We start from the raw sequence: 17,180 nt of genomic DNA on the forward strand, positions 1-17,180 counted from the left end.
GTACTCACTCACATCCACATGCATGAATAATTTTAGTCGTGCATATGAGCCTCCCTGAAAAATTATAAAGATCTAGTATTCTGTCGCTGGTAGTATTAAATTTTAAATGCACAATTTTTCTGCATGGTGAAGAAAACAGTCTTCCAAAACTTTGATAAATTATTTTAACGAATCCCTGGACTACAGTACAGAGAAAAAGTTAAAGTCTGATATTTTATACATTCTGCATGTCTTCTGCCATAAAGAATTCTAAGTCTGAAAATGGTGACTGAAACACTGCAAAATAATTAAAGGTTCCAACCATTTAGTATCCAAAGTCTTATTATTTTACCTGCTTGCTCACTTGGTCTTACATACTCTCGTCTCAAATCAGTCATCCAGAACACAATCCATGAATAACAAAATTTTAAATAGAAAAGGCTTAACAAATACAGTTTTGAGCTATAGTGCTCATTCACACCTGAAAATATGTGGCATTCTGTGACCTCCAAAGTCAAGTTCAAATCTTAATTTATTAGCAATACCACTGGGGATGTAGTCTGAAATTAATTATACTTTGCAATATATTTTAAGAAGAAAAGGCTTAACAGATACAGTTTTGAGCTACAGTATTCACCTACACCTGAAAATGTGTCATTTTCCACCCTTTAAAATCGAGCTTGAATCTTAATTTACTACTGCTACTACTACTACTACTGGAGATATACAAAAACAACTGAAATAATAATTTTTTAACAATCTAATTAATTGGATAGGTACAAAAATCTACTCTCCAAGCAGTGGCATGAGAACACACATATAAAAAAAGGTTTTACGTATGCAAGTTTTTGGAGCCAATGGCTCCTTCTTCCGGCATAAGAATTGAAGGGGAAGGAAGAGGGATGAAGGGAAGGATTGGAGAAATTTATGAAAAGGGGCAGAGTTTGGAAAAGTCACCCAGAACCCCAAGTCCAGGGTGACCAACCTGACGGAATGAAAAGGGGATATAAGGGTTCTTGGCGACTTTTCCAAACTCTGTCCCTCTTCCTAAATGCCTCCAATACTTTCCCTTCAACCCTTCTGCTGGAAGAAGGAGCCACAGACTCTGAAAGCTTGCAAACGTAAAACCTTTTTTATACATGTGTTCAGCCACCGCTTGGTGAGTAGACTTTTTATCTATCTAATTACATTATACTGTCAAAAATTGATTATTTCAGTTGTTTATATGTATCTCCGGAAGTATTACTAGTAAATTAAGTCTCAAGGTTGATTTTAAAGGGTAGAGAATGACAGAACACACAATTGTCTCCTGCTTCCTGGGCAGACACACTGACCATTAAGCCATCTGGACATGGTGGTCATTGCAATAGCACGGACTACACTAGCACGCCTCCTGTCAGACCTAAATTCTCAACTTCATATTGGAGATATAGTTTGATAAATTAATTACATTTTGCAATATATTTTAAGCAGAACAGGCTTAACAGACAAAGTTTTGAGCTACAGTGCTCACCCACACCTGAAAATGTGTGTCAATCTGTGTCCTTTAAAATCAAGCTTGAATATTAATTTACAAGTAATACTATTGCAGATACAGTTTGATAAATTAATTAGACTTTGGAATATACAAAGTGGTCAGAAACAGTCTGAAAAGCTTGTAAGGGTGTTGCATGGTAAATTGTGCTGGGAAATAACTGTTCAGAATAACAATACCCACCCCTTCTTTACCTCTGTATGTATTTACACTATATATACATATAAGAATTTTCAAAACAAAAGCTTACTGATTCATAGATGGGCTCTGAAGTAGCTGGTGGGCTAGTTGGTGGTGGAGGTGGGGGTGGTCCAGTAGGTTCTGGCAGAGAGGGTGGACCCAATGTACGAGACAGATCCAAACTAGAGGGTGGTACTGGTGCTTCCTTCATCACCGACTCCAGCTGCAAATAAATTGGAGCCAATCCACAGTATGCCAAAAGAAGTTCTCTTTCCATCTTTGATATGTTATTAGAAGGCAATTTAATCTTAAAATGAATTACCTCAACATCCAAGTCTTCCACAAGTTCATCCATTTGTTCTCCAATTTCATCAATAATGTTATTACTACGAGGTTGCACATCAGACAAGAATGCAAACAGATTGTCCAAATCAACAGAATCACCTGATGGTTCAGATGATGCAAGTTTTGAGTTAATTTGTTCTGCCATTTGTGAAAGAGCTGCAATCTCCTGTTGGGCAGCCCTGAAAAAGATGAATCTTCTCAACTATATGCAGTTTTATATCTGTTTGAAAAATAACATAACACATTTCAAACAGAAACAGCTTCTGTCAATACATGTCTGATGCCCACAAAAAAGTTGCCTTAAGCTAGTTGTACACAATCCATTGCATGATATGCAAAGCAAGTGGTTTCCTTGTTATGATTGGCAACATGTTTGGCCACTTGGACGTGTTTTATGCTATTTTCCATGCCCCACTACAGGAATAGCAGGCTGGTACCAATGTCTCGCCTCTGACACACACTATGCAAACATTTAGAAAACTTCCTCACACTTGCACATAGAATTTCCTCTACATGCAGACAGATGGAATGCACTTATTCCATACTGGGGGACAGCAGGAGGGGGGGATAGAAGAATTATGACCTTAGATGTTTAGGCTCCTTAAACCCATAATTGACAGCAGCAGTAGCAACATATTAAGCGGAAATTCTGTCAACATGGAGGGTAGTATCACCAACTTTTCACCAATCTACAAAACATTAACTCCCTGCATACTTAAAAGTGTTTTAAGATACAGCAGCTAATTGGAGAATAAAAAATGAGAACAAACAATGCATTTGTAGGCATAATACAGGTGCTCAGTTTTGTGAAAAGTGTCACTAAGGAAGGTAATGTAGGAAAATGAAATATTTAATCACAGTGTCTGATTAAAATATAGGATCAAAATAAGAGACTTTGCTCAGTGAAGCTAATTGTCACTAGCAATTTCCATTATAAATTATACAGAACAGCTGCATAAACAATGAAAGAGAGAAGAAGCCTGTACCAAGTAGATTAATAGTAATCTTTTTCAAAATTAACATTTTATCTTAATTTAATTGAGCATATCAATCCCTTGGTTTTTCATATAGTTTAACTAACTTCATACAGTTCACAGCAAGAGTTATGGGAATCAACATCATTGCTACTGATAACATTTTAACAGTATTATGAAAAGGATAAATTGTTACTCACTATAGAGATGACATGTTCAGCTACAGACAGGCACAATGAAAAGACTGTTACACACTGAGCTTTCGGCCAAAGCCTTCTTCATAATGGAAAACAAAAAAACACACACATTCACGCAGGTGCACTTCATGTGTACATGACTGCTATCTCCGGCCATTCTGGCCATAATGCAACTGTGTTGTGTTGAATGGACAGAGCATTCCAGAGTGGGGTAGGAAATGGGGAGGGATAGTAGGGTACGAGTGGGAGGATAGAAGTCTGGCCTGTTTGGCAGAATAAGCAGGGACTAGATGGTGGCAGAACAAGGATGCTGGGTGCAGCAATGGGAGGTTGTGGGGGAAGGATGGCAAAAGGGGGGGGGGGGGGGGGAGGGATGGGGAGTGGAAAAGGAGAGAAGCAGAGAAGGGGAAAAGATTGTTGTGTGAAATCGCAGACAGCAGGATGCAATGAGGGTGAGGGGACCTGACTAGGGAGGAGGTGATAGGAGAGGGCAAGAACTGTTGGATGGAGGGTGTGAGAACAGCAGGTGACCATAGGTTGAGGCCGGGATAATTTCAGGAGCGGTGAATGTGTTGTAAGTACAATTCCTATCTGCATAGTTAAGAAAAGCTGGTGGTGGAGGAGAGGATCCAAATTGCCCGGGTTGTGAAGCAGCCATTGAAATCAAACACGTTATATTCAACTGAATGTTTTGCCATAGGGTGATGCACTTTGCTCTTGGCCACCACTTGGTAGTGGCCATTCATCCTTGTTTTAAGTTCATAATAAAAAGGGGAACAGTGCACATAAAAAAGAGAACATACCTTATCAGTAAAATCAAGTGTTTTACAACTTAAAAATAAATTAAGTAAAACTACTCTAAATTAAAACAATGAGTTTTTGTAGTTATTTTAAGACTAAATATGCAGTATCTTGTCAGTTTATTCATCATCACTACTCTCCATTATCTCATTATTGCCTTTATCACTTTTATGCCTCGAATATTTGGAGGATGAAGAAAATCTCTGTTTACAGTTTATTGTTTCCCAACAACTCTCCACAAAAGCACAGGCAGTTCAAGAATTTGAAATTGTACTGGCACGCACAACATCTTTTATGTTTTCTATTTTAAAGCTATTCTTATCTTTGGTCTCCTGTGTGTTCACAAAAGAAAAGACACATTCCATGTTAGCATTATCACTAGGTATAGGAAAAAAGAATTATACAATTTTCAGCAGTTCAGAATGGCAAACAAAAGTATATGAATGATTGAGATATGCACACTTCAGCTGCCAGTTGATTTTGTTTCCTGTGATAGTCTTTCAAAAATATTGAGAAATTACAAAACTGATAAAAGCTTTCAACCGTTTATTCATTGATATATGTGTAATGTATGACAGAATTGACCGCTCCATGCTATGGAAAACATTAGAAGATGTCAACATTCCACCTAAATATATCTGACTAATAACAGCTTGCTACTCCCAATCAACTTGCCAAGTAGGGTTCAGCAGCCATCTATCATCACCATTCAGTATTCAAAATCGATTTCAACACAGAGATCTTTTGGCACCAATACTATTCAACTTGGCCTTGGAAAAAGTAAGCTGCGACACTGGTCGAAACAGAGAAATGGAGATGGTGAGAACAGATACAGTCCTGGCATTGCTGATAATGTTGTGAACCTTGGCGACATCCAGGAGCAATTAAGTGCTGACACTTCTTGATTCCTCCGCAACGCAAAACAAATAGGGCTGGTAGTGAATGAGAGTAAAACAAAATATCTCGTTGTCTTGCAACATCAAGCTCCTCTCCTCTCCATTATTGTTGACAGGCATGTCTTCAAACGAGTAAGAGAATTCAAGTACTTGGGACCCATACTGACTAAAGCACTCCGTCTTCAGGCCACAAGTGGCCTACTGGGACCATCCGACCGCCATGTCATCCTCAGATGAGGATGTGGATAGGAGGAAGAATGGATTGAAGAGCTGTACATATGTTTTTCTTTGAAGGCAGTGCACTATGGCCCATTATCAAAGGCCAATGTGTGAGGCAGCCTTTGGTGTCCAAAATCTGGGCCAAGGAGATGTGGGTGGGATCGTTTGTGGTGGACGCCAGGTGTACAACACGTTGGTACTTTGAGTAAGCTCCCACAATGAGTAACCACATCAATCCCAAAAACAGGCATGCAAAATCAAGATGGATATGGTCCCAGAGGAGGTGGGGGTGGGGCGGGTGTAGGCCAAGGGGCAAATATTGTTGAGGTGCCACCCAGAACTGGGTGCATGCAATGCAGCGACACACATTTCTTTTGATGTTGCTGATGGTTCCTGGACAGTACATATGTCAGTGCGGTAACAATGTCATGTCCCTAGTGCAACATGCTCAATACAATTGGCACAGTTCTGCTGGGATGACCACCCAATGCATGTCAGTCTCTCTGTCCATTGAAAGACATTATCTGCAACCAAGAGCCTATGAGAAATATATTTCCAGGAACTGAGTTTGGTCATCAGTTGGCAGGTGACATAAGCTGATCAGCCATCAGTCATGTGCCCCAAGGTGTGGTTCCAGCACATGGAAGCGGTGATGACATGAGCATTATGGGGAAATCGTCCAACAAATGTTTCTGCGTGCTATGTATGTGGAAGCAGAGGACCTCCTGTTGGTAGAAATCAGAGTCCAGGCCTGTGGGTGGAAGTGACAACACATTGGCATTTGAGTGCTATGCTGTGGGCTTATACCAGATGGTATAATTGTATGTGATGAGGAATAACATTCAGTGCTTGAGGTGTTGGGCTGGTCACTCTGGGAGGCTGGAGCAAGGCTTAAGTTATACCGCCAACGTAATTAGAGAGAACTTTGTCCTAAAAAGATAGACATCAGATTTTTTAATGGCAAACACTACTGTAATGCCTCCTTTTCAATGTGGGAATGGTTTCACTGTGCACGGATTAATGTCTTACAAGCATATGCTACAGGCTGTTCAGAGTCAATCCCATTCCTGTGGACCACGATTGCACTGATTTCAAAGGCAGATGCATTGGACAGCACAGCCAAAGTTCAAGCAGGAGAGAGTGGCACGAGGAAATGTGCAGATTTCAGCAGAGTTTCAAATTGGGTAAAAGCTGGTGCACAGGGAGGGGTCCAGTTCTGATGCACACCCTTTTTACGCAGCTTACTGAGGGGTTGCCCACTGTGAGCCATGGGGGGAAGAGCTTGGAATAATAGTTGATTTTGCATAAAAATCCACATAATTCAGGAATTCACTTAACGGTGTAAAGAATCTATTGTGACAACATTTCAATCAGCAGGCCTGATTTCTTCTTCAGTGAGCAAATGAACGCACATACAAGGGTGTAAGTTGACAACCAATGAATGGAGCATAAATGAAAGTATGGTATATCTCCAAATCCAAGATGACCCTCCATTTTTTAACAAGGGACTACAGAAAAACATGTATACACAGACTAGGTTTATTTTGAAAACTTACAAATGGTTACCTTATTACAGAGAACTGAAGGAGATAATAAAAGTACTGGTACACACAAAATAAAACCAGGTAAAGGACTTCCTTAGTCAGATACAAATGCCACTTAGTCCTCCTCATAGGAATGGTCCACAGACTCTGAAGTGTCACTGCCACTGCCATGGTTATGTTGCATTTCTTCCCACAGATCATCTTCACTCCCATCTAATGCATTTATCGCACAGTACTTCTTAAAACATTACACAAATGATACACTGGATAAGCATGTCCAAACAGTTTGTACCCATTCTGCAATTAGGCTTCATCAACTTCCCAGTAGGGGTCAGGATTCAACCACTGTGAAGTAATGAACTGCTGTACAGCTGCTTCAGATGGCCTTTAAATGGCTTATTCAACATCCCATTTAACACTTGCAGTTGTGAAGTCATGCCTTCCGGAGTGATGGTAATGTCTGTGTTTAATTTCAAGATTTCTGCTTTCGCTGTTGGTGTCAGATGACAATTTTAAAGCATCAAGGATCAGTATCCCTTGATTCTTTATAAGAGTTCATAGCCTCCTCCCTCAGACTGTACGGAAGAAGTAAACAGGATTCTTGTCAGCATTTCTGATTTAACCTAGGAGGTAAGAATGTTCCTTTCTTGGTCTCATAATATGTCCCTGATACTTGACCAACTTCTCCAGATATGATGCTGAACAAGGGATATTCAATGTTGCAGCACAAGTACATTGCATCACATCATCATTGCACACCTCGTGCAACTGGCTTTAAAAAGGATATCATGTTCCTGTGCCACCTGAAATGCTTTATTTGGTATCACATCATGGGAGATGCCATTTCTTTTTTTTCGTTTTTTGTGCACAGACACCACTACTTCCACTTTAATATTTTTGAAATGTCCAACCGGTGGGCCGCTGAAAGCTTTCCTAGTTGGCTTCACATTTTTCAGATGTCATTAGTCACTTTCCACTGACGAACATTGGCTTCTGTAACTCCATACTTCCTCAAAGCTGCACAGCTGTTTGTTGCTTCTGCATGCCAAACAACCATAATTCTGACATTTGCTGCATAGTAACACCTGCAGCCTGTTGAATAATTGGATTCTGAGCCATGCTGTTCCAAACTACAATCTATTACGCATTTTAGTACACAGTTCAGAAATGGTATCTCTAAAGCCAATCAACAGCTGATAAAAAAATAGTCACAACATACACCTACTGCTATCATACAACAATGCTCAAAGCACATATGTGCATTTTAGGTTAAAGCGGTGGGCATGGCAGAGAGTAGTTACATTTTAATGGAAGCTCAAGGTTCTATTCAGTACATAATTTTTGGAAAAACCCTCATCTTGGATTCAGAAAAATACTCTTGGTGTATTATTTTGAACATATTAGGAAGCTTGGCATGGCCAATGGATTTGGGATTGTTTAATAAGGAGAACATAGACAGTAGGACCATTAGTCTCATTAAACAGGAAGGATGTCATGCACTGTGTCAATACCATGAACAATACATTGAGTGAACGAGCCCAAAATACTTGTGGATAGGAGGTGAGGCAGAGCCTGATAGATTACACAGATGTTCAAACACAGCCTCTTCCACAGCTTGCCCTGCTGCAATGGGATGCATCATTTAGATGAGAAAGACAGAAATGCCAACTTTATGCTTTATCAGAAATGGTAAGATTGATATTCATCCAAAGACTCATACCTTTTTGAAGAGCTCACCCAGTTGGAGCTTTATATTTTGTTGATATAATTGATAACTTTGTACAGTTTGTTCAAATACATTGTGAACAGAGGAGGAGTACTGGTGGAAGTAAAGCTATTAGGGAGGGTCATAAGTTGTGCTTGGATAGCTCAGCGATTACAGCACATGCCATAATAGGCAAAATCCCACATTCAAGTCCCAGTCTGTTACATAGTTTTCATTTGCCAGAAAGTTTCAAATCTGTGCACACTCCAATGCAGAGTGAAAATTCATCTGGTGACAAATATACAGCTTGAAATGACATGTTTCAATGAATAAAATACTCATATTGGAAAATAGTTATTTAAATGAGTATAGATTGTTTCTCTTGAAATAAAGAAGGTGCAGACCAACAAACAGGCATACAAAAAAGGTTCCTTTCCTATGTGCATGCCTCTTGCTCAATACATTCCAATTTCCTGTGCAGCTATGTACCCTCACATATATGAGTATATCCCACTGAAACACAGCATTATATATTTTTGTGCCAAGTTAGCAGGTGAGAAACCATGAGACCATTCATTTCTGCTGTTAGAATCACTCCACTATGAAGTTGTTGAAAGATTAAAAAAGTTTCATGCAGAAGTCATTCCTGTACTAAAAGAAAATTACCAAAACATAACACCTCCAGAACACAATTATAAAATTATTTTTAAAAGATGCAGAAGTAAACATCTAATATGTCTGCTTCTTTACGTGTTCAGTGATTTTGATCTCTTAGTTATAGTTCTTAATAATATCATACTGACCCTTTATCCATGCCAACTATTCCATGATACTGATTGCTTGTAACATAAACATAACAGACATGAGAGAACTGCATGAGACAAAAACAATACCATATCAATGATAAAAAACACAAATCCATACAATAAATTTATTTGTCCACCAAATTATGTTTCTTGAACTTATTTCATTTAACTTATTTCATTTAACTAATGTTAATTAATTTAATGCAAAAAGCATTTACTATATCTAAAATTTGTAAGCAACAGACTTGTAAAAATGGCAGAAAATCACATATTTGAAAATCACATACTTTTCAGACAAAGTAATTTATCAGCACTAACAAAAGTACACACATATATGCTTAAATTCAAACATAACAACATCTGTCTCCTAATATACAAGGGTTGTTCAAATAGTAAAGTGACTTTTCAAATTGTGCGGGCAACGTACAATCAATTATCAATCCCTTTTTTTTTTTTTTTTACACATGTCCTGAACATAAGTTCAGTTTGAAGTGTTCAGGATACTTTGTTTTTGACAAATAGAAAGGTTAGATGTGTTTTAGTGTGCAGAGTGATTTTCAGAATGAGATTTTCACTCTGCAGCAGAGTGTGCACTGATATGAAACTTCCTGGCAGATTAAAACTGTGTGACTGACCGAGACTTGAACTCGGGACCTTTGCCTTTCGCAGGCAAGTGCTCTACCATCTGAGCTGCCAAAGCACGACTTACGCCCGGTCCTCACAGCTTTACTTCTGCCAGTATCTCATCTCCTACCTTCCAAACTTTACAGAAGCTCTCCTGCGCAAACCTTCAGAGCAAACTAGATGTTTCATGTAATCAAATATGAAATGTGATCTTATGTAGGAAATATGAGTGGATATGTAATGTAATACATACTGCAAAATGTCTTATTTGCTGCCATACAACCTTAAGTGCCAAGAGTACTATACAATAGAAACTCACCTTTCACTTTCCTCTAATGCTTGCTGATTTTCCACCATTTCTTGCTGTTGTTGCTGCTGCTGATCCACCTCCTCTTGACGCTGCCTTCGTTCCTCCTCTAAGCGTTCTCGTTTTCTCATTTCCTCCTCTACTCGGCGCATTTCACGCAAAGCAGCAGCAACCTAGTTCAATGAAACAATATTACAAACTTAATCTTATGAAACAGAGTTTCTTGGTTCACTCACCAAAACACCCCCTCTGATATTTGCTGGAAAGGCATATAAATAAATAGCTGATACCTGCTATCATCAGGACAAAATACAGTACTGACTTTTGGCAATGACACTTAAACCCAAATAAATATCTATTTCTGATTCTGAGTTGGGCTGGGTTGTTGTGGTGGAGGAGACCAGACAGCGAGGTCATTGGTCTCATCGGATTAGGGAAGGACAGGGAAGGAAGTCAGCCATGTCCTTTCAAAGAAACCATCCCAGCATTTGCCTGGAGTGATTTAGGGGAAACCTAAGACTGATGCTGTTATAGATGGAAGTACAAGTTACAAACAAGCTATATGAAGCCTCTGACATGTAAATTCTTCACAGAAGTAAAATCATGTTTCTCATCCCCCATAACATTGCCTTATGTTGCACAATGGTTTCACCTGTAAGTGCATGACAGCTGGATAACTAGCTGTCATGGCATAAGAGTGCATCTTCAGTACATAAGAATGCTTATTCAGAAGGCACCAGTCAGCATCTCTGGAAGTAGAAGCTGTGGCACCTGAGAGCTCCAGCAAGGCTTTTGGAGCAGCTGACCACACAGGAAAGCCAGGGCGAATGAAGTCGCAGTTTCTCAACAATTATTTCTGGCTGCCCCTGCTTGTGGCTTACAGGCCAGGAGTGCTGCAGTTTGAGAAACACTAGCCAGCCTGGCTCATATATATGCCACCAAATTTAGACCTACAGTCTTAATAGTGTTCAGTTGTACAAAGTTTGCCCATCAATACAGTCCACACCAGCTGCTAGTCACAAGAAGCAAACTTCCACAAACATCAGACTTTGCTGCTAATAGCTCCAGGCCTCTGCCTGAGCTGATTCTATATTGTAACATTACGTGTATTTAGGCAAGCTAACCAATCGCCTAGAAGGTAATGTGAATTTGTTTGCAAAGCTGTGCGGCCCGAGGGCAGAGAGTGCATCATGGCTGGGCGGACAGCCATGACCGCTACTGGTGAGCCACGTGCGTTAGCAAAAGACAGAGATGAATTCTGTAATATATTGATGGAAAAATGAGAAGGAAATTCGTGAAGGCAGCATAGCAGTAGTCTCATTAACTGGTGATGAACTTGATTATGTATCAGCAGAAGTGGGTGATTTATTGTTACAGGGAAGCAACGTTGATATTTTAGAGGCTGAAGTTGCAAAAACGGGGGCTACTGATTTAGATATCTCAGAGGAAGGAGTTTGTGGATTAATTTCTTTTTATGGCTTATGAGTAGATGTTGAGGAATGAATGTGAAACTAATGTGTTAGGTAGTGGATCAGAATGCAAAGTGTTAGACAATTCTGAGAGGAGAGAAAATGTTATGGAGACAGTGGTGGAATCATGATGTGGTACAGTGCAGTAATAGCAATTTGTGTAGCGTATCAGAGTACGTTGACAGTTATTGTTGGTGATGGTTCAAATGGCTTTAAGCACTATGGGACTTAACATCTGAGATTATCAGCCCCTCATTGCTGGTGGTTTCTATAATGTATCAACGGACGTAATGAATGTTTTAAGTAATGAAACTTATGAGTTGTTAACGAGTGTTAATGGAGTTCCCTGTGATAAAGTTTGTAGTGATTTGGCAGAAATAAGTGAGGTGTTGTGTAAGGAAGATGAAGTTTTAAGTTGCATGGTTAGTTGTGAGAATGTTGCAGCTAATGATATCATTACTTCAGAGGAAGGGGACAGTGAAACTAAGGATTCTGAGGACAATTTAAGGGCTACAGATGATCTGGAGGTGGTTCGGAAGAGCATAGAAGTGGATAAAGGGGAAAGTATTTGTTTAAGACATGACGTTAATACTGAGTAGCACGACAAGGAAGAAAGTCACTGCTCTATAAATGGTTGGAAATGGTATGGGAAAATTTTGAAGTCATTACTACCTCACTTGTGGGCACATGAGAAATATAAAGAAGCAAGAGATCTTGAAAGGAGGAAAGACAAAATCGGGGCAAAGGAAGTGTTTAATGAATTGTTTGATAGTGATAATGAAATCATCAATGCGCAACCTCTATTAGAAATCAAGGTGGGTAATGAAATCATAAGTGCACTTTTAGATTCTGGTAGTAATGTCTTGGCCATATCAGAACAATTTGTAAACAGAAACAGGAATAGAAACTATGAAATTTTTTCAGTTAACAGTGTTAAGATTAAGAGTGCTGTTGGTGACCTAAGTAAACCCATGAAACATAAAATGCATTTAGAGTTTATGTGTTGTGATTACTGTTTTAGTATAAGATGTTTTATAGTGAATAGTTTATTTCAAGATATCATGCTGGGTAAGGGTTTCCTGTGTAAATATAAAAATTCTTTGAATTGTGTTGAGAAATACCTTAAATTTGAATTGGAGGGTAAGAAAAGGAAAATAAGGTTCAAAAATCTGTTAACTGGAGACCAACAAATTGTTCATCCAGTAATTACTGAAGGTTGGGACTGAATAATACAGATTACTGAAGTGGAACAAGATATTTCAAATGAGGAATTATGTAATTTGTTGAGTCAGTATGAAGATATTTTCTCAGACAAGCCTGGTATGTTTATGAACTTTTAAATTCAGTTAAGGTGAGGCCACACGAGCCTATCAGATCAAAACCATAAGTGATTGCTATTGCCGGTCAGGAGGCAGTGCGGGCTAGACTAACGCAGATGCTAGAATGAGATATTGTGGAACAATGTAAGAGTTATTACTGCGAACTGATTGTAATTGTTGAAAAGAAAGAATAGTTTTAGACACTCGCAAGTTGAATAAGGCAATAGCAAGACAAGAGAACGAGCTCAGCCAGGCAATTTGAAAGAACTACTACTGAATTTTTGTAATATAAAACTGATGCCGAGTATCGATCTGACCTCTGGCTTTTGGCAGATTCCATCGGCTGAAAGGAGCATGTCCTATATCCTTGTAAAAAAAGACACCTATGGATGAATAAAGCTGCTGCTACTACTACTATACAACTTTCCTGTTGGATAGGTGAAGTTATTGCTTCAAAGTGGTGCCATTCTGATAAACAATATCTGTTGTGGTTTTAGTGAGAGTGCTAAGTCACATACTAGGAGGTTGATTAAGGCGCAAACTTGTCATCTATGAAGACGATATTTTGAGTTCCACAGAATCTTGGCAAGAATATTGCGAGTTGTTGGAGGAAATGCTCTTGACCCTAAGAAAGGGAAGAATGACCTTAAAACTCTTTAAGTGTGAATTTTTTTATAGCAGAAATTCAGTTTTTAGGTCACAAACTCTCACCCAAAGGTATTCTGTCATGGAGTGAGAAACTTCATCTACATCTACATCCACACTCCGCAAGCCACCCGATGGTGTGTGGCGGAGGGTACCTTGAGTACCTCTATCGGTTCTCCCTTCTATTCCAGTCTCGTATTGTTCGTGGAAAGAAGGATTGTCGGTATGCCTCTGTGTGGGCTCTAATCTCTCTGATTTTATCCTCATGGTCTCTTCGCAAGATATACATAGGAGGGAGCAATATACTGCTTGACTCTTCGGTGAAGGTATGTTCTCGAAACTTCAACAAAAGCCCGTACCGAGCTACTGAGCGTCTCTCCTGCAGAGTCTTCCACTGCAGTTTATCTATCATCTCTGTAACGCTTTCGTGATTACTAAATGATCCTGTAACGAAGCGCGCTGCTCTCCGTTGGATCTTCTCTATCTCTTCTATCAAGGTACGGATCCCACACTGCTGAGCAGTATTCAAGCAATGGGCGAACAAGCGTACTGTAACCTACTTCCTTTGTTTTCGGACTGCATTTCCTTAGGATTCTGCCAATGAATCTCAGTCTGGCATCTGCTTTACCGACGATCAACTTTATATGATCATTCCATTTTAAATCACGCCTAATGCGTACTCTCAGATAATTTATGGAATTAACTGCTTCCAGTTGCTGACCTGCTATTTTGTAGCTAAATGATATGGGATCTATCTTTCTATGTATTCGCAGCACATTACACTTGTCTACATTGAGATTCAATTGCCATTCCATGCACCATGCGTCAATTTGCTGCAGATCCTCCTGCATTCCAGTACAATTTTCCATTGTTACAACCCCTCGACATACCACAGCATCATCCACAAAAAGCCTCAGTGAACTTCCGATGTTATCTACAAGGTCATTTATATATATATTGTGAACAGCAACGGTCCTACAACACTCACCTGCGGCACACCTGAAATCACTCTTACTTCTTAAGACTTCTCTCCATTGAGAATGACAGGCTGCGTTCTGTTATCTAGGAACTCTTCAATCCAATCACACAATTGGTCTGACAGTCCATACGCTCTTACTTTGTTCATTAAACGACTGTGGGGAACTGTACTGAATGCCTAGCGGAAGTCAAGAAACACGGCATCTACCTGTGAACCCGTGTCTATGGCCCTCTGAGTCTCGTGGACGAATAGCGCAAGCTGGGTTTCTCACGACCGTCTTTTTTGAAACCCATGCTGATTCCTACAGAGTAGATTTCTAGTCTCCAGAAAAGTCATTATACTCGAACATAATACATGTTCCAAAATTCTACAACTGATCGACGTTAGAGATATAGGTCTATAGTTCTGCAAATCTGTTCGACGTCCCTTCCTGAAAACGGGGATGACCTGCACCCTTTTCCAATCCTTTGGAACGCTACGCTCTTCTAGAGACCTATGGTACACCGCTGCAAGAAGGGGGGCAAGTTCCTTCACATACTCCATGTAAAATCGAACTGGTATCCCATCAGGTCCAGCAGCCTTTCCTCTTTTGAGTGATTTTAATTGTTTCTCTATCCCTCTGTCGTCTATTTCGATATCTACCATTTTGTCATCTGTGCGACAATCTAGAGAAGTAACTACAGTGCAGTCTTCTTCTGTGAAACAGCTTTGGAAAAAGACATTTAGTATTTTGGCCTTTAGCCTGTCATCCTCTGTTTCAGTACTATTTTGGTCACAGAGTGTCTGGACATTTTGTTTTGATCCACCTACAGCTTTGACATAAGACCAAAATTTCTTCAGATTTTCTGCCAAGTCAGTACATAGAACCTTACTATCGAATTCATTGAATGCCTCTTGCATCGCCCTCCTCACACTACTTTACGTAATTTTTGTTTGTCTGCAAGGCTTTGGCTATGTTTATGTTTGCTTTGAAGTTCCCTTTGCTTCCGCAGCAGTTTTCTAACTCGGTTGTTGTACCACAGTGGCTCTTTTCCATCTCTTATGATCTTGCTTGGCACATACTCATCTAACGCATATTGTACGATGGTTTTGAACTTTGTCCACTGATCCTCAACACTATCGGTACTTGAGACAAAACTTTTGTGTTGAGCCGTCACGTACTCTGAAATCTGCTTTTTGTCACTTTTGCTAAACAGAAAAATCTTCCTGCCTTTTTTAATACTTCTATTTATGGCTGAAATCATCGATGCAATAACCACTTTATGATCACTGATTCCCTGTTCTGCGTTAACTGTTTCAAATAGTTCGGGTCTGTTTGTCACGTTGTTGCTGTTGTTGTTGTTGTGGTCTTCAGTCCTGAGACTGGTTTGATGCAGCTCTCCATGCTACTCTATCCTGTGCAAGCTTCTTCATCTCCCAGTACCTACTGCAAACTATATCCTTCTGAATCTGCTTAGTGTATTCATCTCTTGGTCTCCCTCTACGATTTTTACCCTCCACGCTGCCCTCCAATACTAAATTTGTGATCCCTTGATGCCTCAGAACATGTCCTACCAACCGATCCCTTCTTCTAGACAAGTTGTGCCACAAACTCCTCTTCTCCCCAATCCTATTCAGTACCTCCTCATTCGTTATGTGATCTACCCATCTAATCTTCAGGATTCTTCTGTAGCACCACATTTTGAAAGCTTCTATTCTCTTCTTGTCCAAATATTTATCGTCCATGTTTCACTTCCATACATGGCTACACTCCATACATATACTTTCAGAAACGACTTCCTGACACTTAAATCTATACCCGATGTTAACAAATTTCTCTTCTTCAGAAACGCTTTCCTTGCCATTGCCAGTCTACATTTTATATCTTCTCTACTTCGACCAGCATCAGTTATTTTGCTCCCCAAATAGCAAAACTCCTTTACTGCTTTAAGTCTCTCATTTCCTAATCTAATTCCCTCAGCATCACCCGACTTAATTCGACTACATTCCAATACTCTCGTTTTGCTTTTGTTGATGTTCATCTTATATCCTCCTTTCAAGACACTGTCCATTCCGTTCAACTGCTCTTCCAAGTCCTTTGCTGTCTCTGACAGAATTACAATGTCATCGGCGAACCTCAAAGTTTTTATTTCTTCTCCATGGATTTTAATACCTACTCTGAATTTTTATTTTGTTTCCTGTACTGCTTGCTCAATATACAGATTGAATAACATCGGGGAGAGGCTACAACCGTGTCTCACTCCGTTCCCAACCATTGTTTCCCTTTCATGTCCCTCGACTCTTATAACTGCCATCTGGTTTCTGTACAAATTGTAAATAGCCTTTCACTCCCTGTATTTTACTCCTGCCACCTTCAGAATTTGAAAGAGAGTATTCCAGTCAACATTGTCAAAAGCTTTCTCTAAGTCTACAAATACTAGAAACGTAGGTTTGCCTTTTCTCTAGCTTCTAAAATAAGTCGTAGGGTCAGTATTGCCTCACGTGTCCCCATATTTCTACAGAATCCAAACTGATCTTCCCCAGGGTCGGCTTCTACCAGTTTTTCCATTCGTCTGTAAAGAATTCGCATTAGTATTTTGCAGCTGTGACTTATTAAACTGATAGTTCGGTAATTTTCACATCTGTCAACGCCTGCTTTCTTTGGGATTGGAATTATT

At 39.6% G+C, this 17,180-nt stretch overlaps 1 protein-coding gene across 1 annotated transcript in view; it reads right to left on the reverse strand.

The window, feature by feature from the left end:
- The window catches only part of LOC126480634 (myosin-I heavy chain), an 804,636-nt gene that overhangs the window by 135,707 nt on the left and 651,749 nt on the right, over positions 1–17,180 (reverse strand). Inside the window, exons 15-17 of the mRNA XM_050103881.1 lie at positions 10,124–10,284; positions 2,016–2,217; positions 1,764–1,916 (exon numbers count right to left, since the gene is read on the reverse strand). Of these exons, the coding sequence (XP_049959838.1) occupies positions 1,764–1,916; positions 2,016–2,217; positions 10,124–10,284 (516 nt within the window). The remainder of the gene's footprint in view (positions 1–1,763; positions 1,917–2,015; positions 2,218–10,123; positions 10,285–17,180) is intronic.

This window comes from Schistocerca serialis, chromosome 1 (genome assembly GCF_023864345.2).
Source record: "Schistocerca serialis cubense isolate TAMUIC-IGC-003099 chromosome 1, iqSchSeri2.2, whole genome shotgun sequence".
NCBI lineage: Eukaryota > Metazoa > Arthropoda > Insecta > Orthoptera > Acrididae > Schistocerca > Schistocerca serialis.